The sequence below is a fragment of the Carettochelys insculpta genome, chromosome 1 (assembly GCF_033958435.1).
Source record: "Carettochelys insculpta isolate YL-2023 chromosome 1, ASM3395843v1, whole genome shotgun sequence".
Taxonomy (NCBI): Eukaryota; Metazoa; Chordata; order Testudines; family Carettochelyidae; genus Carettochelys; species Carettochelys insculpta.
Genome location: NC_134137.1, coordinates 104208008 through 104233180, shown reverse-complemented (window position 1 = coordinate 104233180; position 25173 = coordinate 104208008). Strand labels below are relative to the sequence as shown.

The 25173-nt window shown below is 40.6% G+C and overlaps 1 protein-coding gene across 1 annotated transcript in view; it reads right to left on the bottom strand.

Annotated features, from left to right (window-relative positions):
- GPC6 (glypican 6) overlaps positions 1-25173 on the bottom strand; it is a 1214297-nt gene that overhangs the window by 328254 nt on the left and 860870 nt on the right. The window contains exon 4 of the mRNA XM_074983075.1: positions 5143-5308. Within this exon, the coding sequence (XP_074839176.1) occupies positions 5143-5308 (166 nt within the window). The remainder of the gene's footprint in view (positions 1-5142; positions 5309-25173) is intronic.

The following is a 25173-nucleotide window of genomic DNA, read 5'->3' as shown; positions in this document are numbered from 1 at the left end:
TACTTGTCCCTTACTACATCCTTTCTCAGGAAAAATCTCCTAGTATATTTCCTGGGATTTCTGTTGGAAGAAAAGAGGAAAGACTGTCTCTTACTGGCTACATCTACACTTGCGCCCTTCTTTGAAATGGGCATGGTAATCAGGCTATTGGGAGATATGCATCGCAGCACTTCATTAGGCTAATTCTCCCCTCTTCCCTCGGCACCTTCGAAGTGCCAGCATGCTGTGTAGCCAAAATTTTGGGGAGTAAAGGCACTTTGAAATATTGCAGGAACTTCAAAATGCCTGTGGCTTCATGGCTGGCACTTCATTAGTAATCTCCCATCAGCCTGATTACCATGCCCACTTGAAAAAGGGGGCAAGGAGAGACGTAGCCATCGTGTAATATATTTTTACTACTGTAGGGTGCGAGAAGAGTTTGTAACGGTATCATGAGAGCAGATCGACCCCTCTGTGAATCCTCAGGAGACTCTAAACAGACCAGTCTGTGCAAGGTGAAAGCTGCAAAACTAACTGCCATGGGAACAGCTGCAGAACAAGCCGCGCTTGCCAAGATTTCAAGGCTACGCTGGCAGTAGGCCACAAGAGATAGTGATAAGAAATGCATAGGCAACTTTAGGCAATCTTATATTAATGAGCTCAGCTTTATCAGCTAGTGTTAGGAGGCCTGTTACAGAGCATCTCCCCGAGCGAAGCTCTGGTGCGTCGGGTTTTCCCCCATGGGTGACTGCGGCATCTCCGGGGCTCCCGCCGCGGGTGTCACGCGCTTTCAATAAACCAAATATAGCACTCGCCTTCTGGGTGCAGCCTCGTTTCTGGGGAACCCGAGCCTGGTTGGCTACAACTACAAAATAACTTGCAATAAATTTTTGCATATAAAGCAAACAGGTTTAGGTGACAAACAGGAAACATAATAAAAATCTGTGTTTCATAATGCTACAGCTTCATCCCTTCATACTAATTTTCCACAGTCTATAAATTTCCAGAAAGGATCAGATGTTTGGGGGGTGCTGTCCCACTCCTCCAATATTTTAAAGCAGATGTAAGATTTATTGCGTTTATAGAAATGTGATTTCTGCATTAACTTTTGTACTTATAAGTTCAAAGGAACATGTAATATATCTTCTTGTCAGAAAGCCCAAATCCTTTCTTCATTTGTAAAATGCTGGTGTTTCTGTTCAAAATAGCTGTGGGATATTACTAGAAGACCTTGCTCCATGCAAAAATGTGCTTACTTGATCACAAATGCACTGGAAAGCTTTCTCTAAGCATCAACATTTGCAAGATCTTATAACATGCTAACTACAAGAAGAGTTAAGCGGGCTTTGTGTCCATAAATATGCTCAAATATTTCAGATGTCTGCCTAAGCAGAGACTGTTAATGCACAAAATTATTTTTTCCTAGTGCATGGTTCCTAACATTGACAACAGGCATAAAAAACTGCTCATGCATTCTTCTCAATCTTTCATAGCTCAGCAGCGCTGTAAAATGTTGGTGTTTGATTTAATTCAGTGAGTAGAAGTTTTGTTGTGTTCAGTACTAAGGGAATTGCATGTGCTATTAGAAAGCGCCTGATAGCTGTCTGTCAGAGGCAACTCATTGCATTACAATCCCACAAAAAGCAAAGGCCAAGGAGTTTCATCCTCAACAAAGTTATCAAATGGTCTCACAAAGTGGGATAAAACAGAATTCCTTTTCCAAATCCCTCTCTGTATCGTCTTGTCTACCTCACTGAGATGAATACGTTAATGAGAGTATATCCAATATCAAGTCCTAGAAAGCTTTACTTTCAGCTCTCCTGTCATGAGTTTCTATATTAATTAAAACTTCAATCTAAAAGAAACATTATTTAAAAATGATAGAAATACTCAATACTTAACATTTGGACAATGAGTGCAAAAAGGAGTGCATTTACAAGTGATTCTTATCAATTTATGGAGAAGATAGGGCTCTCAATGCTTTGTCTTTGGCTCTTTATCCAGCATCTGCCCAGTAATGTTCAAACCTGCAACCTGTTTAATTATTTCTAAACCTTTCTTCACACTTATGACTTTAGCTCAGGGTGTGTGATAATTTTTGATGGGAGGCCACTCCAAGATTTTGGTAAGTGGTCAAGGACCACACTTTTCGATGGAGGTGCCGGGTCTGGGGATGGAGGTTGGTAGCAGAAGAAAACTCAGGTTAGCCGACTGAGGTTCAGGATAGTGTGTGGGGTCTGAGAAGGAATGTAGAGGAAGGATGGGGCAGGGACCTGGGGCAGGGACTGGGATGCAGGGCCCTGGAGGGGCTAGGGGTGCAGGAAAGGATTCTGATCTGGGAAGGGGTGTAGGAGCAGGTGCAGGGTCTGGGAGGGAGCTAGGGTGCAGTGCTAGAAGCAGGCTCTGTTGGGGAGGTGCTAACCTAAACAGCTCCCTGCAAACAGCAGTCTCAGGCAGGCTTCCTTGCCTGCTAGCAACCCCAGCCCACTGGCTGTTCCCTATGGCTCTATTTTGTGGGGTGGGAGACTTTGTATGCTGCCTCTGCCCTGAGCAAAATCTCTCAGTTCCCACTGTCAGGAAACCAGAACTGAGAAATTGTGCTACATCACTCCCACGTTCAGTGAAATCTTTCAGCTCCTGTTGGCTAGTTTCACACAGTGTTCCTACCCCCAAGCAAAATCTCCCAGAGCCTATTGGCCAGAAACTGGCCAATGAGAGCTGAGAAATTGCGCTGCACTGCCCCTGGTTTCTGGCTAATAGGAGCAGAGAGATTTCAGAGGCAATGTGAAACTAGCTCATGGGAGTGGAGAGGTTTTCCTGGGGCTGGGAGCAGCACTGGCAGTTCTCCACCCTCCATAGTTGTAGTGCCTGCAGTGTGCTGGATTAAAAGCCTTGACAGGCCAGATTCAGCCTGTGGGCTGTATTATTTCTCACCCCTATTTTGGCTCTGCCCATGCTGCTTTTATTTTTTTTATGGTGTTGGCGAACCTTGTGGATTTCAAGATTCTGCAGCTTTCACAATCTGTGTTATTCTGCCTCCCCTCTAGCCCACAATTTAATTCTACTTGTGATTGTAGTGATTGCTGGGTTTTTCGGATAAGTAATTCAATTTAAAATCAAGGGTGAGCTCCATTCTAAGTGAAGTTTTAGTTATGTATAAAGGCACTGACACAAATCTCAGCTCCTGCACAAATCAGGTACGATTTTCGGGTTACTACATGTCCTTGAGCAATTTGCGGTATGTACTTGCATGGCTGCAGAGACAGGATCAGAAGTAGTCATAGTTTAGTTTCTGATTCTTCTCTTGCTCTAAGGGGTAAAAATCTGCGCTAAATCTTTACCAAATGCATATTAGTTCCCCTTCTACTCTAGTTTTACTTGTTGACCTCTCCCACTCTTCATCCCCGCCAGCCTAGTTTCCTGTCATCTGAACAGGCGGGACAGTAGCGGCCCTATAGAAGCTACGTTTTCTATTATGCTCTTTCCCCCTGATTCAGTTGGGTTGTCCAAGGGAGGAAAGGGACATGTCTTAGAAACCTCACATCCCAGCTTTGATGCATGCTGAGAGTCTGATCTTGTCCTATATTAACATTTAGACTGGCAGAAGTGGATCCATCATATTATTTATCCATTAGATCAGGGGGTCAGGATTAGGGCACCTCCAGCCCGCAGGCCACATACAGTTTATCAGGGTTAGCCACTAGTGAGCAGCAAGATGTTTATTTGAGTATCTTCAGGCATAGAGCCCCACAGCTTCCAGAAACCACTCTTCACTGTTTTCAGCCAACAGGAGGTCCAGGAAGGGGTGGATCAGCCCATGCCAGTCCCTGCAGCTCCCATTGGCTGGGAAGATTAAATTATAGCCACTGAGAGATGCAACTAGCCATGCCTGTGGAGACTCAGGTAAACAGAATGTCTCGTGGCATGCCTGTGGCTAATCCTGATAAACCCATGTGCAACTCATGGACTGGAGGGTCCACATTTCACACTTAGGTTGTCCCAATAGTCTTCATCATGACTATCCTTTCAATATTTCTTTGTTTTCATTTTGTCTATTCTCTGCTCTGTTTACCCTCCTCCCTGCCTTTTTATGCCAACTCTCTTAAGTGGAAGTCAGAGCTTAGCTTTCAAATTCATATAATCCAATTCAGTTTAAAAAGAGGCAAAATGTGCTTGCCTAGCTACATCTCATGAATTTAGAGAGATACAATGTCTTCCCTTTTCTTGCACTCAGAAGTTTTATCTTTTGCTTTAGGACCATTGTTTCCCAGCAAACCACTTTCGACCTCTGTAGAGTGATGAAAGGTCATTAGAACTTGAAATATCTACATATCTTTTGCCTTGCTTATTTGCTTTGCCTAACTCATCCTCATGTGCTTGCACTACGTAAAATCAAATGTGCTTAGCTTTTAACATTTTAAAACATTACCCTTTGGAGAGATCGGGGACCTTTATTTGCATGTTAATTTTGGCTGGATGTTTGGGAGACTTAGTTGTTGATCAGCACACTCCTCTAAAGGATTATCTGAATTCAACTGGAAAAACAGATTTCCTTAAATGATAGTTCTTCACTCTGCTCCTTCTAAAATTCTGATTGTGCACTTGATATTTTTCCATTCTTCATATTGCAAGGGAAACATCAACATATTTTAATGCACAGCATTGATCAAACAGTTTATTTGCCACACCTATAACTTTTAAAAAGCTCTTGCTCCATATGGTTTTGAAATTTAGAAGTAATGGGAGTTTTAGTTTATTCTGTCAAGATGGATACACACTGCTAATAGATGACCAGCCCGCAAGCACATAGTTAATACATATTTTTTCTCTCACTCTCATGTTAATCTTGTTATCACATCCTTAAACAAGCACTTTTCAAAATCCTTTGACTAAACTCTAATAATTCAGTTCAGAAACCTCAACGCCACATAACACCTTTATATACTTAATAAGAACAGCTCTGGGGCGGAACAGTAATTTCTTACGACAAGCCAGGAACTTTGATTAAAAAGTAAGAGGAGAATCAATTACTGCTTGACTTAAAGCTCCATTTTCCAAGCTGGGCAAATGCTGATGATAGTATTTTTCTGAGCTCCTCACAAAGTGCCACAGATATTTGCTATCATCATTTCCTTGTTTCCCCAATTATTTATCCCCTCTTACCTATGAAGAGATTCCACTCAGTGTCCAAATCGGCCTGATTTGCTAGGCAGCCCTTCATTACATTGAGGCAGTAGTTGTTGCAAGGTTTCACAGTGGGAAGTCCTCTGCAGTAGGGGCAGTACAACATCTTCATTAGTGCACGAATGCACCCTGGGGTTGGACTAACCTGTGGAGTTTACAAAAAAGGAGAACGTCAATTTCCTATCTCCTGAGAGACTACATGGTTGAGATTCTCAGGCAGTAGATGCAGAAAGGATAGTTTGTGACAGAGCTTAGCAATACCCTCCTGTGAAACTAATCAATTACTACCAATTATCTTAATTTGGCACAGACATCAGTGAAATTTAAGAACGTAGATGTCAAAATTTCCATCAGTTTAATTCAGTCACGTATCTCCTGCCCAGCTTCTTTACAAAGACTACATGGAAAGGTAAGGGTAAGATTCTAACAGGAAGGATCGCAGTGGGAGACACAGTTGTCCAAATCCTTCATTCCATAAATGACACTTATATTCTCATTGGGTCAACCACAGTAAATCCAGAGTTGCTCTGTTGGTTTCTACAAAATTACTTTGGTTTGTTTGGATGTAAATGAGATATCAGACTGTCTTTTCAGAACTACATTGCCTTCTTTAAACGCCACTATAAACACCAAGCTCAGAATTTCTATTTTGGCATTATTACATTAAAAAGAAAGTTTGGAATGGCAGTAGTGACTAAGTGTGCCCAGTGCCCTGCCAGCAAAGCACCGCCCCCCCCAGAAAAACCCAACTCAACTAATGTCCAGATATTTATTTAAAAGTTATATTTTAATAGGTCTTTGGAAAACTAGTACCTTGTTGATCATTCAAATGCTTGTGTGATTTGTGTGCCACTAATGCACAAAAAATTACAAATAAGTCCTGGAAATATGTTCTTCAAAGTGTTTGGAGCATTAGGTTTAAGGCAGACCACCCTAGAAAAAGTGATGTGGTTCTGCCCTCCATCAATGCATTTCCAGTGTGAACTGAGCAAAGAGAGACAATAAAAGCATGTTTACATAAAAGGTAAATAGTAACAGAGAGGTGGCCCTGTCAGTCTGTATTCTAACAAAACAAACTTCTTTAGAAGTGGGTCTGACCCATGAAAGCTTATCACCTTATAAATTATTCTGTTAGTCTTTAAAGTGCTGGTTTGTTTTACAAAAGGTAAAGAAAGCCATCAAAATTAGCAAGTGAGGAGATAGCTTCCTAACTATCAGATATCAGAGACTAGCCAAGGTAGTCTGTGTCTTCAAACAACAAGTCCTGTGACACAGCAGATCTTTGCCCATGGAAGCTTATGCTCCAAAATATCTGTTAGTCTGTAAAGTGCCACAGGACTTGTTGTTGTTTTTAACTATCAGATGAGGCTCCAAACATTAACAAGGTGTCAGTTGCCTGGAGGGCACAGCAAGCTGACTTTGTAAACAAAAATAAACTTTGGGAGAGTTAAGGCCATTTTGGCATTCTTCAGCTCAGGAGACAAAGCAAACAAGCAATTTGGGCTTTAGTAAGAGAGAGGAAGCCGTGCTAGTCTGTACACCATCAAAACAAAAAGCAGTCAAGTAGCACTTTAAAGACTCCAAAATAGTTTATTAGGTGAGCTTTCATTGGGACAGATCCACTTCTTCAGACCATAGCCAGACCAGAACAGACTCAATATTGTTCTGTTCTGTTCTGGTCTGGCTATGGTCTGAAGAAGTGGATCTGTCCCACGAAAGCTCACCTAATAAACTAATTTGGGCTTTGTGTTGGATACTGGGTAAGGCCTGACCAGTCATGCTGGAAGAAATACAAGCTGGGTAAATGCTGGTGATAGGTTGGTGCTGTGCATGTTCTTTCAGTCAGAGGGGTTGAGTACTGCAGAAGAAACAGTTTTGGAGAAACTCAGGACTAAAAGGATTGATAGTGTTACCCTGTAAGGAGTATCCAGGCTGGTGATACAGGTTGCTGGTGTCAGGTCACTAGGCCAAAGCTGCACAGCACAGAGCCACCAAAGGCTAAGAACCACCCAATATTTAAGAGACCTTGTTTCTGAAATCCCCGTCTTCCCACCATAATATCCCCGACTGGTGTGTTTATATCGTTGTTTGTTTTTTGATGACATTTACCATGTCATCAGAATACAAGCTCCTCAGAGCAGACACTATGCCTGTGTCTATGTTCAGAAAATGCTTAGCAGATTTTGGGCACTATTACAATAAAAATAATTACTCCTTGTCACCATGGATAACATATTCCCCCTGGTTTGGTGACTGGCACAGGGGCACGAAAGAAATCTGTGCTGCTCTCTGCTTTTCACAATGTTCAAAGAGACCACAGTTCCAATATTAAAAATGTAGAAAAACTTTTTCCTAATCCCTGTTGTTAAAACACTGGTTTTTGAAGAACTGTGCTGACTGTGTTTAAAGGAGAATTTATATGACGCTTTTACATCAATAGGGCTTTGCTAAAATAATAGTGCATGATGCTGAGTATGCTCAAGAGCATATATTCGATCATTTATAACTTTATTTTTAATTTTAAATCATCTTAACCCAAGCAAGTGCACTAATCCCAAGTGAGGTGTCTTTTCAGAACAAATTTCAGCTGTTTTGATGAAAACTGTATTCAGGAGGATATAGTTAGATTACACACACACACACACACACAGTAGATTAGCTATTACATTTCCTCTGTTGCCATGCTAAAGGTTGAGGGAATTTTGCACAAACTTTTGAAAATTGGGGACAAATACCAAACACAGAAAATTTACTTTACAAATGATTATTTTCAATAATGTTAGGAGCATGTGAAACCAGGCATGTGTTTTGGAAACTGGTATTGAAACTATAAATATTTGCAGGCCGTTGGCCATCTCTATTTTATATTTTCAAAGCTCTTCTTCCTTCTAATCTTCAAAAACAGACTCTTCCATGTCATAATTCTTGCCTGCAGACCAGTTTCTGTCAAAAAAAGATGTTTCTTTCCCTTTACCAGTCTTCTTGTACCTGATACTGATGGAGAAGTAGTAAAAGGGAATTTTAAAAATAATTTCTTTTAATTGGCCATAAGCCAAAGCTGAGAAGTTTTCATACTTTTGGGGTTTAGAAACAAAGAGGTATTATGTAAATCAGACGCTCTCATTAACATTGCATGGGTAACTGAGAAATAGCCATAGAGACCCTGCATTGAATATGACAGCTCCATTTCAATACACGTATCCTCAAACCACAGCACATTTCAATTTTATTCCTCTGAGTCTTGATGTGCATAGCAGATGTAGGACACATTACATTTCCAGTTGCAGATAAGTGTTTCCTTTTATTTTGTGAGCTTTTTTAACAACCTTAACTTTGTCTAACTTTATTTGGTTAAAGACGGCTTGACATCTTAAAAACACATGCATATACACTCCCACTCTACAACAGCATTTATGGGTGGTATCTCACTACAAGTGGTAATTTTGATATCCCATTGAGAACTCTAAATATACCCTAAGGTTCTAATTCATACTTCAAAAATCAATGGTTTTCAAACCTTATTCAATGTATATGCAAGAAGTAGAGTATATGAAACAATATACAGGTCTAGACCCTTCTCTTGCTATGTAAAACTGTAAAGGAGACAAGTTACCATACTACACGTGGGTTTTGTCATCCCTGAAGGTTTGCAGCAATCTCTCCACCATCAGTTGATGCTAATGCTGTACCTAAAATGTAAAACCCTAATAATCTGGGTATTCATGTTGAAGGCAAGAATTTGGGGGGCAGATTTTTTCCAGACTGGTAGTGAATGCTAGACTACATTAACATGACACCTGTGCTTGATTGTCCTTACCAGCTCTTTTTCCCAGGACCTTACATGGTTGGCTCTCTGGCTCTTCTTCTACTGTCTCTGGCCTGTGTGATTGCCAAGCCTACCTAAGCCATTAGCAATACGGGTTTACAATTAGGACAGAGGAAAAGGAGACATTTCTCCTTTGATGCACATCAGCTGAGCTGGTAAGTTGCATCTGAGCTCCAATTGTATCAGTTGCCCAATCATTTAGCTCCTTTTTTCTCTATAGATCTAAAAAGAAAAATGGGTTCCATACAGTTGCTCAGAGTACAACCATCCCCGGCACCTCCTACAACCCCCACAAGTAATATACCCTGTGATGGGCTGGACCACAGGAATCCCCTGGGGGTCCCTCCCCTGTGCTGATCAGACTACTGTCATCCACTTTCTGGCCCTCTGGAATACCCCGTCACCTGGCCCTGCAGGGCCAGAAGTTCTGGTCTCCCCTAACCAAGACAAAGCATTGGGGTAACAGCCACCCTTCTGAGTGACACAGACACTGAGCCAGATCAGATCTGGGAGGATTCAGCCATAAGGCTTCAGCAGCCAGGAACAGAGCCCCACAGAAGACCAAAACCTAAGTAAATCTGTCTTACCCTGTGTAAAAATTTTACAAGAGAAAGCTTATAAGGTCAGTCCTCTTTATCAATGAGAAAGAGATAGGCACAATGGTTGCTTCCCTCCCCTCCTCCAGTAACAATTACTTACGCTGGGCTTGATAATGAACAAAATTGTTTTTATTAAGTATCAAATATAGGATTTATCGAAGTAGTGATTGCAAGTGAAAACAGGTGCATCGAAGTAAGTGAGGAAGCTAAAATAAACAAAAAACATAGGCTAATTCTAATGTACTAAGGAACATGGTATATGCAAATTTTTACCCTGGATAATTGATCTTATCTCAGGTAATATGCTTCATGTCGTAGCTGATCTTCACTTTAGCCTGGGTCTACAGCTTTTTTCAAAGTTCTTTGCTGTCAGGTCTCTTCATGTGTATCCTGTTAGGATGGGCAAGGCAGTTTCAAAGGGCAGCTGAAGATAAAGACTGTTTGCTTTCCCTCCTTAAGTAGGCTTGTCCCCGGGGGAAGGAACCCTTTGTTCAGTTTCATCATCCCCATGGAAAAATACAAGATTCAAGATGGATTCCTGTACCAGGTGGCATGGTCACATTTCTTACTAGGACCAAACTCAATTTGGACTTACAGAAAAAAATAAAACCCTTCATGTGTTGTTGGTTTGACTACTGAGTCATTAAATTCCTAAACTATCACTAATGGCCCTCATTAGCACATTTAAAATTAAAACCATATTCATACTTCATATTTCTAACTTCATATGCAAGAATGATACATGCATACACATAGAATACATGGATTCAGCAGATTGTAACTTTAAAATATTAGATGAGGCATTTTGCATAGTGCATCTTACAGTTATACATATTCATAAGCCAATTTTAACAAAGTATGATGGGGGGGGTTAGACCTTCCTATTACAGTTATGTAGCATACAGATTATTACACAAGATTCTGGTCCCATTCACACTGGCAGAAATCCATCCAGAGTAACTCAGATAAATGGATATCAAACCCAGTGGAATCAACATCTCTCCCATACAATTCCTGAAACAAAACAAAACCATTCTGATCTGCGAATTCTTTCCAAAATACCATTTACATCGTTGCAGACTATCCCCCAGAAAAAATAATTATTCTTCTCACCAGTAAAAGAACGTAAATGCCAAATGGGGAGTGGGCATTACTGGAACTTCATGTTACTGAAACAGAGAAAAAGGAGGGGGAACTTTTTAAATTAGCCAATTAATTTTAAAAAACTGCTATTTACTTTGAACATTGTGCCAAAAGTAAAGAAACTTTTTTAATACATACAATGGTCCAGATTCTGATCGTACTCCACCAGTGTAAATCCACAGTAAGTCCATTTATTATCAAGAGGATTTCTACATGTTTACACAGATGTAACTGAGATCTGAACTGGACCCTTGACAAAGTAAAGCTATCCAACAGTAAGTCACCCAACTTGCATATTACAACAGCCAAAGCATTCTTGCACAATCACTTAGTTTTAATCCATGAACTTTAAATTTTAGTCCAATCATTTCAACACTAGACACTCACTCTGTTTAAATTACATAAGTCTGACAGTTTATCTTGACTGGCTGCAATTATTCCCTATTGATGAATTTTGCAAACATTGCAGGAAGTACATGCAATTTAGCTAGTAATAGTATTTTTCTTCCCTTCTAAGGTTCTTTCCTTCAAACTAAATTTGCTCACTGCTGGATGTAAAATTATTCACTTTCTTTTAGTTAATTTTTGTCTGTCTTCATGATCATTCTGTTATTACTGATTTCATTCAACAAATCTCTCCAGCAGAAAAGCTCTCAGCTAAAATACACACACACACCCCGTTAATTAGAATTCCATGCAACTGTTCCAGACATTTTAATGCTTTGCACTTTGTCACTATATCAGGGCCTAGTTCTGTGTTACACTAAGGTCTTCTATGTCGCTTTGACAATGTAGTGTAAAAAGAATATAGCATAAATAGGAATTCAGTCAAATTAAATCTGAAGAGAGAATTATATCAGAGCTTTGATCTACACAGAGTTGCTACTATAAACAATAAGTCCAGTTCAGACCCCAGCTTCTTTCAGATAAAAAAAAGTTGCATTTTTTAAAGAATACATAACGTTTGAGATTACTGGAGGACTATAACCCTCCATCTTTGCATAGGTATATGTCTAGACTGCATTTGAGTTACTAATGGAAATCTGGCATAAACCAGTGAATACCAGAAATTATTTTTTTGTATCTTTCAAACTCACAGACATTCAAACAATATCTCCTTTCTCAGGATTCAAACCAGTGCAAGACCATAAATCCACTACTCTTAAATTTAATCTCTCTAAATCCATTGGAATTTCACTCTGGACAGAATAGAACTGATAGTTCAATAGTTCATATTGCTGGCTATGGTAAACACAGAGACTTTTGATCTCTACAGAAGCCCTGTCACTGTAAAATGAAATGGTTGTCCAGAGCTGAATGCTACTTTAGATTAAGTACCTTGCTTTAAAGTGTTTTCTTGGCTTGAACCAAAAGCCGAAAAGCCCATATCAGGGAGAATTTCTGATCTAAGTGCAATTATGTCAAAAGGGATATTCTTGATTTTCTCCCTAGATGTTTCTACCTAAAATTTTTGCACATTGACAGGTATGAGAATATAGGATTGTCCCTTCCCACCTTCAGACATTCACTAAAATAAGGATATGAAGAAGTGGGTCTTACCCAAAAAAAGCTCATTTCCTAATAAATAAATGTTAATCTTTAAGTTGCCACAGGACTGCTTGTTTTCTTTTACTGAAGTAAGAGGCTTTTTTCCTAAGACTTATTTAGCACATTTGTTTTCATCTTATTACACATTGAAAACTACATATGCATATGTTACAAAGGTCACACGGGGCCAGGTGGCAAGGCATCAGCAGCCCAAATCCTGACCCTGCACCACTGCACTCTGCAGGGCCAGCCAGCTGCCCCAGAACCCAGAGTTTGCAGGGCTAGGATGCTGCCCTGACCCCAGGCCCCTGGGATAGGATGGCTGCCTGGGACCCTTGATGTGCAGCTGCCTTGGTCTGGGGATGTTGGTGAAGAACAGAACAGTCCTGTGTTCTATCCCCTAAATCACACAAATATTGTTAATATATCCACAGTACTATACAGGGACTTTATAAATGGTTTGTTGTCTGTTTACAACCCTCATAAAATGCCCACTGCATTGTTTCAGTGAGTAACCGTCTATGTTGGGTCACCTTAAAGCTCTATCTTAGAATTTCCTTTTTCAGGGTCTTTCAAGTTCACCTATTAAATTGTCTCAAAAGCTACTTGTAAATATAAGCACCAGTTATAAAATATGGAACAGATGCACAAGTGCACCTTAGGTTGATGACTGTGGTCTGGAATGACCTGCTTATGGCACATGTGCTTAGATTGCTGCTGAGCAATGCACTTAAGTTGCAGTTTTGGGTACTCCAGAGTACAAAGCAAATTTGCATCTTCTGTCATTTAAGCTTCTAATTTTTAAAATAATTTTTTTTTTAAAAAAAGTCACCCTTCAGGTCACCTTCTCCTTGCTGACACACAACCCTGCAATAGAAGGATCTTTAGAGAAGGTGGCATGCTTGCCTTACTTGTAAAAGATTAGGAGGACAACACAATCTGTCTCAGGCCTGTATCTATGATAGAGTTTGCTTGCTGTGCAGTAAAGAAAAAATTGTGGCTCATTATCACAAAAGAACTTTATATTTCCTTAAGTATGTGGTTTTTCTGAGCTCACTTTATTGGATCTAAGTCATGAAACTAAAAGAGTGCTTCACGATATGCAAAATCTGAAACAACAAGCACCTAAAGCATACCAAAATTCAGAGAGCATCATTTGTACTGCATAATATCCAGGTAAAAGAGAAGGGCATTGTAAGAGCAAAATGCTTCTATTACTTCCAGAACTATAAAATGAGAGCTGAGCTATTACCTTTTTTTGGATAAATACTGATAAAAAGTAAAAGCCAATTTAAATTTTATCACTGGTTTGCAATATGCATAGTCCCCAATGGGGGTTGAAATGCTGATTTTTGATACTGGAAAAACAGCAATGCTTTCATTACAAAACCTGCTCAATTGACACAGATTTATTAAAATATATCTGTCTTCACTTACCTATAAAAAAGTTACAAACTGAACAGTTCAGTTATACACTCAAATGATACCTTTCTGTAGCTTGCAAGCCTTGGTGACTGCTATATTGAAAGCTTATTAATGCTGCAACCCACATTGTTGGTGGGAAGGTTCTGGATTCAGTGAAAGTTCCATTGAGAAAGGCGAGACAGGACCAGCAATGAAATTAAAATGAGAATGAGAACATCTCAAAACAGGTAATACATTCAAGCCTAGATTATTCCTGTAACATAACAGGAACCAAAGTTTAAATTCTCACTCTGTCTGTTTGGGAATAGGAATCTGAACACAAGTCTCCTACATACCAGCTAAATGGCATAATCACTGGGTTAATGGCTAATCTGGGGTGGCTTGCCTCTCATTTTCAATGAAAAAATTCTAACAGTATCAGCTTCATCCCACTGTAGAATGAGAAAACATTCAGAATACTGAAAAATAGGATTGGATGATGGAAAAATTACCTGTACATGTAATAGTCACATTATATTCTATTAGTGATGGATCAAAGGGAAGTTGTAGGATTCAAATTTGGATTATGTTTAATACAGGGTTCAGTCTGAAGACTTATTCTGAGCTAGGATTCAGGTTCTGATTCATTAGTATCCAGATCATAGAGGATTACAGGTTGGAAAAGACATCAGGAAATCTAGTCATTTACCATTTGCTCAAAGCAGGAGCAACCCCTACTAAATCATTCCAGCCAGAACTTTGTCAAGCCTACCCTTAAAAATCTCTGAGAATGGAGATTCCACCACCTGCCTTGGTAACTCATTCCAAGATGTCTGCAAGAGAGACCTCAGAGAGGTAGACATCGAGCTGGACAACTGGGAAGAACTAGCAGACAACCGCAGCAGATGGAGGTAGGGGTTACACAAGGGCCTTCAGAAGGGCGAGATGAGGATCAAACAGCTAGCAGAGGAGAAGCAAGTGCACAGAAAGCACACTAAGGACTTGCCAGACACCCACCACATCTGCAAGAGATGCAGCAAGGACTGTCACTCTCGTGTGGGTCTTCATAGTCACAGTAGACACTGTAAATGAAGTCCTCAATTGAAACTATAAAGGGCGCGATCCATAGTCTATGCAGACTGAAGGATGCCTACTACTACTACTGCTTTATCACCTTCCAATTAAATTAGTTTTTCCTAATATCCAACCTAAATCTCCTCCATTGCAACCTAAGACAATTGTTTATCGTTCTATTATCTTCCATCAGAGAGAACAGCCTGGCTTCATCCTCTTCAGAGCTCCATTTCAAGCAGTTGAAGTCAGCCAGTGCTTTTTTTCTGCCTGTAAAAGCTGATACTTAATACCGGCACCTCAGCAGCCCCATCCTGGCCTGGTATCTGGATGCTGGCTTGGGCGCAGAGCCCTGGTGGCAGCTCCAGCCCTGGGAACCAGACAAGGAAACTCCAGGATCCCCGCAGGCAGCTACAACCCCAGGGACCTGGCCAGAGCTGAGGGTACCCTGGGAGCCTGGGCAGCAGGTCTAATGTTGGGGACCCATCTGGGAGACAGGGGTCTGCAGCAGACCCACAATAGGGAGCCAGCAGGGGTACGAAACCCTGCCGGCAGTCTCAGCTGCAGTAACCCCGGCTGTGGGGGCAGGGAGCCAGCTGAGTACCAGCTCCATTTTGTTTTTGTTTTTTTTAAACAAAAAAAGCAGTGAAGACAGCTATCAAATTCCCCAACCTCATTCTTCTCTTCTGAAGACTAAATAAGCCCACTTCCCTCAACCTCATACGTCATGTGCCCCAGCAACCAAATCATTTTATTGCCTTCCACCAATTCTCTTCTTTCTGTAATGGGGAGGCCAAACTGGATGCAATATTCCAGATGTGGCCTCACCAGGGGGGAACAGTCACTTCCCTTCATCTGCTAGCAATGCTCTTACTAATGAAGCTCAGTATGCCATTAGCACACTTGTGACTCATATCCAGCTTCATGACCACTCTAATCCCCAGGCTCTTTTCTGCAGAACAGCTACTTAGTGAATCAGTCCCAAGCATGTAGTAGTAGATGGGATTTTTCTGTCCTAAATGCTGGACTCTCTGCTTGTCCTTGCTGAACCTTAGGTCACTGAACCCTATCCCTACCCTCTAGCATATCTACCTTCCCCAAGTTTAGTGTCATCCCCAAAACTGCAGAGGGTAAAAATCCCTCTCACCATCCAAATCATTTACGTATTCCTCAATAATTCTTGTGAGATTTTGGTGCAAAAAACAAGACAAAACAATAAACCCTCAGACGATGAGTGGCTATTGTGAAATTTCATCTGAGAAATGAAATTATTTCATTAGTGGGTTGACCAGGACCAAAACCAAACAAGAACTAACAACAAACTTACAAATTAAAAATTGAACTGTGGGATATACAAGAATAGTGTGAGCCTATTTTTCCTACTCTGTCATTTTACTATGTTTAGTCATAATTTGAATTATGGTCAAAATAAAGACAACTAATGTCACTGGATGATGCTCTCCATCCTGTCACCTACACAAATTAAGCCTCTGCGTGTGGAATGAGTTAGTTCCTTGACACCATTAATAACAAGGTGTTGATGACACAAGTATGCTACGTCCTCACTGGATCTTGGCTCTTGTTTCTGTGCCATGTTCTCCCCAAGGTTCCATGTCAGAGTTATAATGGGCACGTGAGGAGTTGCAACTGGAGTACTCAGCTCTCTGGTGATGCCGAACAGTGTAACTGTTCCTAAAGAGCTCTAATGAGCCAAACAAGTTGGAGAAGTTTTCACAGTACTCCTAATTATGCTGGGATCTGGCCTTTAGCTGCACCCATGATCAGGGAGACCTATGTATATTTGCGCTTTGTGATGCTGTACCCTATATTCTTTATAGAAATGATAAAAATATGGCATAATTAAGTTTTAGGTAAGGGGGGGCCACGTGAAGTATCATTGGAAAGGTTATTATTTACTGAGTGTGATTATCCTATTTGTATGCATGTATCATTTCTATATTTGAAGTTAGAAATATTGATTAAGCAATTATTACAACTGTGTTTTCACCTGGAGAATGCCTACCAAAGAATCGGAAAGCAACCTGGATAAGCCTTTAGGAAGTACAATTGGACTATAAAGCTACTAATCTCCCACCTTCCTAAGAAGCTTCCTAGAATGCTGCTTTGACACTGCAAAGTCATGCAATCAGGTCACCCAGTGTAGGGTACCATCTTGAGCTGGTATTTTTTCCACTAGCAGGGGATGAGAGTCAAACTAGCTGACAAAAGATTCCTGCCAGATGTAAAACCTGTTTAAGGCATGGGAGTGAGCTAATTTGAGCTCCTCTTCACTGCCTCTCCATCCAAGAAGGAAGATTGCTGAAAACAACGGGTAGTAGGTCTGGGAGACAGGAGCTGAGCCTAGGCAAGAAAGGTCAGCCTGTGAAAGGTACACCTGAAGATTTAAGCCACAAGAAGTGCAGTTTACTTTCAACAAAATTTCCAATCTGACTAAAACCACATTTAAGGTGAGAAGTTACTATTTGTAGCTAATTTCTTTAATATCTTAAACCTTGTTGGCTTGTTTTATTTTATTTGCTCAGTAATCCAGTTTGTTATGTTTGCCATCCCTTAATTGTCATAAAAATGTGGTTTTCGTAGGTAAAACTTCTTTTTATTTATTCTAAAACACAGTTTGTGCAATTTGTAACAGGGAGACAGAAGCTGTGCACATATTACTCCACTCTGAGGGAGAGGGCGAATTTCACGAGATCATGTTGCACAGATCTCTGCAGAACACAAGACAATATAATTTTGGCTTTACACTTTAGAGGGTGAGTGCACTTGAGTGCTGGGCAATTTCCTAGCTGAATCCTCCCATAGAGAACAGATCTCAAATTCTGTATGCTTCAGTAATGGAGTGCGTCTCTAAAACTTGTGTGTGTGCTGGAAGGATGCTTAAGAGAACCACAGAAACACTGAATAAGGAGAGTCCAGGCTGGTGGGACAGGTGAGCCCAGAGGGAAGGTGGGTCCAACCCGTCACACCCTTCCTCTCCCAATTCTCCTTAAAAAGACTGAAACATGTTATATCTAGCATAGCCTACTTAAATCAATAAGATTTAAAAACTTATGTGACGAATTCTATTGTAGCCTAAAAGTAAGACTGCCAGATTTTTAAAAAGCTTATGCAGGACATGGAGCCACACTGGCAGCCCCAACCATTGGATGCCTGGCCAGTGGGCCGTGGCTCGTCAGCAGCCCTGTGCCTGGCTGGTGGGCCAGGGGTCACCAGCAGCCCTGGGGCATGGAGCCCTGTCGAGAGTCCCAGCTATGGGAACCATGCCTGGGGGTGGGAAATTTCCATGACATGTCCCACATCCCACTTTTACACAAAAACATCCAGCAGGGCTGCTGAGGTACCCCCGCCCCTGGATCTCCCATGGGACATTTTTGCTTAAATGTGGGATGCAGACTTATCATGGAAATTCGGGACTGTCCCACAGATTGCGGAATGTCCAACAACTCTACCCACAACACAAATGTAACAGGTTAGAATTTGGATCTAAGTCACTAACAACCATATGAGAACTGTAGGACTAGTTAAGCTGGGGATATAGAAGAAGTAGGTCGGCCAACAATTGAGGGCAATGGGGGCAGCTGCCCCAGGGCCCAGCAATTCTAAAGGGCTGGGGGCTCCTTGCTGCTGCAGGAAGAGTGGTGGCCACAGCCCTGGGACCCTTTAAATCACCACTGGAGCACCACATGGTGCACTACAGGTGTCTCTAAGTGATGCCTAGAGGGAGGTGGGGTGACTACTGAGGGTTGGCTGCCTCCAGCCCCAGCTGCCGCCTTGTCCAGGGGTCCAGCAAGTCTGCTGGTGCCCCTGAGAAGTAGTACAGTAGGACACTTTGTAATGGCTACTTTGCAATAACTATGTGCTTAAATCATTCCATTGTCATTTGTTTTTATTCTATTAGCCCACTTGATTGAGCATAACATGATTTATGAAAAACTAATACATGCTGGAATACAATTTACTGAAGGCACAAGAGTATAATGTACCTGGAGATCTGGGATCCAGAACCACAAGATAAATATGCTTAAACCATAAAGGCACTCTCAACAGTATGCATTTATTTATAAAGCTTGATGAAAGCTACTTTGTCATTAGGGTCTCCATTATGGACGGGCTGTCTCCTGCAATGCCACAATCTCTTTCAAAACCTTTCAGGGGGAAGACAAGTCTCAGCCATATCCAAAACACAAAAGCTTATTACAAGTAGGAGAAGTGTCTTCAGCAATGAACTAATAATGTGCCGTACAATGATGATGTCATCCTAGATATCAATATATCCTGAACAACATAGTAATATGTAAGCTCCGTGATACAAGGATCTTCTCTTCTGTGTCTTGTACCGCACCAAGTAACAGACAATTGACCAGCCGATGAAGCAAACACACACAGAGTTGTTCCATTTTTGAGAGATTGGAGTCTGTTACCACAGCAGGCTGAGTTGTCTTATTTCCACTGCACAGTACCACCAAACAAATAAATATATCTATGCATCAGAAGTGGCTCACAAGTCAGATCAAATGGCTTTACAAAGCAAAACAGGCCTACATTCATCAAGTATGTGCACTGATGGATACTTGTTCCAACACCTCTATGAAACCCGAGTAAGTGAAATTTAAAAAGAATCTGGGTACTGCTAAAGCAAAAAGAAAAACTTTTCTTTGTAAAACTTTCATGCAACTGAATTTAAAAGGCAAAGGTTTCCATACTAGAAAAGGTCACTGAATAAACAGCATAGCTAAGGACCAGCTAAAGCTCTTCTTTGTCCACAAAGCCCACACAAGATGGATTTAGCACAAGTATTCCTCATAGGAACTGGGTGGATACAATAAAGCCCTCTCCATGGAGCACAAAACAGCAGTGAAAGTGCTCAACACACAGTGCACCTTTCATACATAGGGGCACTTTGACTGGCGGTTCAGCTCACCCATGGATCCATTGACCATGCTGTGCTTCCTCCCATGCCATTCTATTACTGTGAAGGGAGTTTCCAATGAGTTTACTTCCACAGGATACAGGATGGATGGGCAGTCCCCTACCATCAGTTCTAGTATCATCATGGCTCTAGACAGCTACAGATGAGCTGTGGGAAAAGGGGCACGTCATGGATCTCATACAGAAAGTTGAAAGAAATGGTGAAAAACGAAAGACAATCAGCAAAATATTTCCACAAAAATAGACTTGTGGATGAACAGTCAGAAGCTGTATTGACTTTTGGGTGACAGAAAGTGGAATTGCAGCTCTGCAAACAGCTGCTTAGCAACTGGAAGCCCTCTGTTGACAGAAATGTCTACGCTGCACTTCAGCCAACAGAAGTCTGTCAACAGAATGTTATGCCTAAAATTTTTGTGGGATAACTCTGTCGAGGCGAAAGCAGATTTCTGTCAAGTCTCTGTCGACAGAAGGCTTTATGCGTGTAGCCGTTCCCTGAGTTCCGACAGAACTCTCCAGTGTAGAGAGCCTATGTGTAAAGCCTGACATCTCAAAGCACAAGCAGCTCCAAGTAAAAAATGCAACCCATGACATGATTAAGGGCTCTGAAAGACAAACTAGAATCTATTCCATTAAATCTGGGCTTCCACAGCCTAAGAAAGGCAGTTAAAATAATTGTTTCTATATTATTTCTGCTATTTTACTACACAATTTCCATCTTTGATACTGTGTAGATTGAAAATACATACTCAAATCCAGAGTGGTATATAACATACATACAAACTTGTAAGAAAGAGCAGCAGAGACATTGATTACTCTCTTCCCTTTTACTACTACAAAGTACTAGTCATTTAACATCTTTTCATTGATACTAAACTAGCAGTGAAAACCTTGTGAACTGGGTTTTCGCTCCAACTTTTCAAGCTCTGACTAGCAAATATGCTCCAGAGAATTAAAATTATTTTATTAGAATTATGGAAGCCTATCTAAGAAGTCTACCATCATTCTGATTTTTAAAAGGTCACTGTCACATAGAAACTGTAGCCAAACATGAGGGACTCAGAAAAGCAAAGGAAGTAAAGTATTAAAACAAGACTGGAGTCTCTGAATTATGCATTAGTCTGTATAATTGTCTATTTCAAATAATAGATTTGCTGCTCTTTGACACTGTATGTAATCTCATGCTTTTGTTTATTATCTGTTTTGGACACAGATTCTATATATAAAACACACTAGATACAAGCAAAATGGATAGTGTAACTATAAACCTTGCTGAAATTTGGTGGAATTAATTGGGCTAGCATTTAGATTGAAATATATGTAATCAAATACACTGCTATGATTCTGATTAGGGGTCTGATCCAAAACTAAAAGGGTCTTTTTCTTGTTCTAGTTCAGATGTGGCTGAAACCTCTCAAAAACAGTTCATGAGACATGATGTCTTTGACTCAACTCCTGATCTGCCCTGAACACAATTAATTTTGATATTGGGGTAGCCCCCAGAAGGGCTGACTCGGCTTGGAGTATCATTATATTCAGTAATCAAATAAACAGGATTATGTCTACTCCTGAAAAGCTACAAACCTAATCCAGGTGTAAAACGTAATTTCCCCTTCTGCTTACGTGTTGCATACCAGACAATACAACTAAAGATATCCAAAGGATGCATTCTGCTTAACTCTGAAATAAAAGGGGCATTAGCTTGACAATCTGTGGCTATCTGAATGTCAGTGTTCTTGGCTTACAGGGTTCTTTCATCCACAGCTTAATGCTGACTTCACTGCAATCTTAACATAAACTGGTAATTTGACTGACTGATTATGTAGTACTTTCACACCCATCTCTGTGAAATAAAACCTGGAGTTAGAATAAGGTGAAACACCATACACAAGAACATCAGAATTATTAAATATTTTGTGAATGAAGGTCTGTAGACCCACCATGCAAATCTCTGTGAGTAACCAAGCAAGTGTGGATGCTCCTGTTGACTTTGCAAGAGCAGGCTTGCTAGGGTTTCTGTTACTAATCATCTTGTTATATACATTAGCCTTAGGCAACTCAGACCTCCCAAAGATGATAATGTAAGCAGTATCTGAACTGAACAGGAACATTGTGTGTTGGTTTGCTTCAGTAACAAACAAGATCTGAAAATCTTCAAAAATGTCAAGCCATGGTTTACAAAATACAAGGAGATCTTAAAGACCATGGGGTCTTTAAAATGGAAGAGAGAGAAATATCTGCTTGCCTGAGTTATACAGGGAAGTGACAGCATGTCAAGTTTAACAGATCAGATTTTACTTATGTGCCTGTATCATTTTTCAGCTTTTTCTCCAGAGTCTTTCTACTCAATTATGAATGCAAAAGAAAAAAGTGAAAATGGAACGGCAAACTTTCAAGATGAGTACAATCTATTCTGCTAGCCATTTACAGTGTAAGAAAGAGTCTAATTAAAAAATGACTGCATTTCAGTAGGCTCCCATGATAAGAATCAATGGTCATGCCTCTGATCTTGCATTAATTTGTATTTACGTCACCACTAAATCTTGTCACAGTCACACTTCAACATTCTGAATTAACCTTGACTTTAACCTTACCATTAAAATAGAAGCCTATGTATTCTTTCTAGTTCACTAAAACTTTCTCTCTCTCTCTCTCTCTCTCTCTCTCTCTCCCCCAAAGCCTTTCAGGGCTGCTCTGAGAAATAAATTTTATTCAGCAGAATTCATGTATACAACATATCTTCATTTTTAAAAGATGTAATTAATGATTCTTACCCAAAAAAGTTCTACCACGATACAATAGGGGGAAAAAATACTCATTCTTTGCTTTTTTGAGACTTTGCTAAGAAAGCAATTTCCTTTCCCTTTGCATCGTGCATGTATATTGGGAATTGTTATATTTTGATTACAGCCATAAATCAACATACTTGTAAAAATGATAAAAGGCAGAACATAACATCCAAATGCCAAACTTAAACAACACTTATTATACTGAGCCAGTAGTTCAGATGCATCTTTGTGGGTCTTACACAAGGGATCATCTAGAATGCTTGAAAAGGTGATACATTTCTCATTGGCTTTGTTTGCTAAGTGAGACCTTTTGGTCATGTACGATACATCTACACAGCAGCATTATTTTGAAATAATCCATTCTGGAATAGCTATTCTGAAATATCCTATTTTGAAATAACACTGGTACACACAAGAATGCATTTCGAAATAGCACCCAGCTATTTCAAAATATCACGTCTAGATACATAGGTTGCGTCTACACTAGCAAGTCCTTTCAAAAGATTTTTCAAAAGAAGAGCGCCTTTTGAAAGATCCTGCAGAGCATCCACACACAAAAAGCATTCTTTCAAAAGTAAATCAAAAGGATTCAGCATTCCTTTCAAAACTGCTCTTCCTTTCCCATTTCAAGAAGAGTGTCCCTTTCTAAAGTGTCTTTCAAAAGAAAATGTATGTAGATGTTTTGCAGCCTCCATCCTTGTTTTCCCAAAAAAGCAGTCCTCATGGCGCCTGATTTTTTGATCCCGGGCCCATTCTTTCAAAAGAGCAGGGGTTGTGTGGATGCTCTCATTTGAAAGAGAACATATCACTCTGTTGATTTTTTTTTTTTTTTGTGCATGGACACACTCTTTTGAAAGAAGCTCTTCCAGAAGGAGTTTTTTTCAAAAGTAGTATGTAGTGTAGCCATATGTAGTAGTATGCGGTGTAGGCATATAGCTATATTGCCTGTTTCAAAATAGTGCCGTTGGACCCTATTATGGCTTATTTCAAAAGAGCACTATTCCGTGTCTTAAGAGAGCCTATTTTGAAACAGGTATTTTGAAATAGACATTATTCGTCCTGCAATGAGATTTACAAAACTTGAAATAACATTCCCACTATTTTGAATTTATTTTGAAATAGCATGTGCAGAGTGTAGATGCTCACAAAATTCCTTTGAAATAGCAGCTGTTATTTCGAAATAACTTTGCTGTGTGGCCATAGCCACACAGAAAAGTTCTCTCTGCTCTTCATCTCAATAGAATTTTGATTAAGAAAATCTTTTTAGTGCCATTTTCATAGTAGCAAACTATTTGGAATCTGTGAACACACTGGTCGATGGTACTTGTGCATTGAGTACAGTTTGGATAAGGAGCCCTACAAAGGAATAATAATGCACATGAAGAGAGCCTTCATATCCCAGCACTTAACATATGCAATTTAGCATAAAAGACTGAAAATCCTTCCCCTGGAAGAAAATCAGTAAGTAGGTAAGCAGGATCTTTTGACTGGAAAACAAACAAAAACATTACAGCTGATTCTTGTATTGCACAAAATCACTGGATAAACTGCAGCCTATGGAGTTCTATGATGTAGGACTGACTTACTGTTAGCCAGTGGCCAGGTAATGTACAGTGAGGTATTCCCCTGGGTCCTAAACAACCCAGTTTTTACTGTTAGAGCAGGGAGCTGCTAGCACTCTCACCCACGGCCAGGCCGTAGTAACCAAACAGTTACAGTTCTTTTTGTCGTGCCGGCTGTGTTGTAGTGACAAAAGGATAACAGGGTCAGGCTTAGATCTTAACTAGTTACAAGTTTATTAAGCTACAGTTATAAGCGTGTGGTTACAAAAGGCTATTGTCTACTTCTTATATGCTAGCACAGTACAGGTGTTAACAAGTTACATTACAATCCAACACAAATATATCTGTTACCATCTAACACAATGATATCTTGACACAACGACATCTAGTTACAGAGCTCTAATTCTTTAGCTGTGCACAAAAAAACGGAGACCTAGCATGGGTATATCTTACTCTCTCTGCGTCTCTCGATACCAGCGTAGCCAAGCCGGAGCGGTCACTCAATTCTGCGGAAAGACAAATACGAGGTTGGGCGTCCCCAGTTGTGGACCTCGGGAGGCAATCACCTGACCCGACCAGCAGGTAGTTGGTGGAATGCACTCAAAGTTAGAGTTCTGCTGGACCCATCTTTTATACCCCTTTTTGGGTTACGTATTCTCTTTCTTGTAGATGGTGCCAGATCATACTGGTCTGTCTTTGCGATGCCAGTTTGTTACAAGGGCAATTCTTACTTAATTTGCACTTGTAAGACAGGAGATAAGCACTTTGAGAGTACAGGACATTCTTTTTGTGGGGGCAGAGATTTCCCCTTCTGGGATGGTTGTGTGGTCATCAAATTCATCAATGCCAGCTGGGGTGATTTCCTGAGGGTCCCCCCCCCGCCCTCTTGTTGACAGTTTGGCCTGTTAGCCTTTCATCTGTACTTTCTGCTTCTCAGGGTCACGATAAGCTAGCACATCTGGGCCTCAATGAGGGCATCAAAGACTGTGCTGTCAGCAGCCGTTTCTGTGCCCTGTGTGCTTCTCAGTGGGGGCGGGGGGCAGCGAGCAAGCTGGCTTGTAAGGGGGAGACTTTGTCTGGCTACACTTACCCTCCTGTTTAACTCAGTTTCCATAACAATA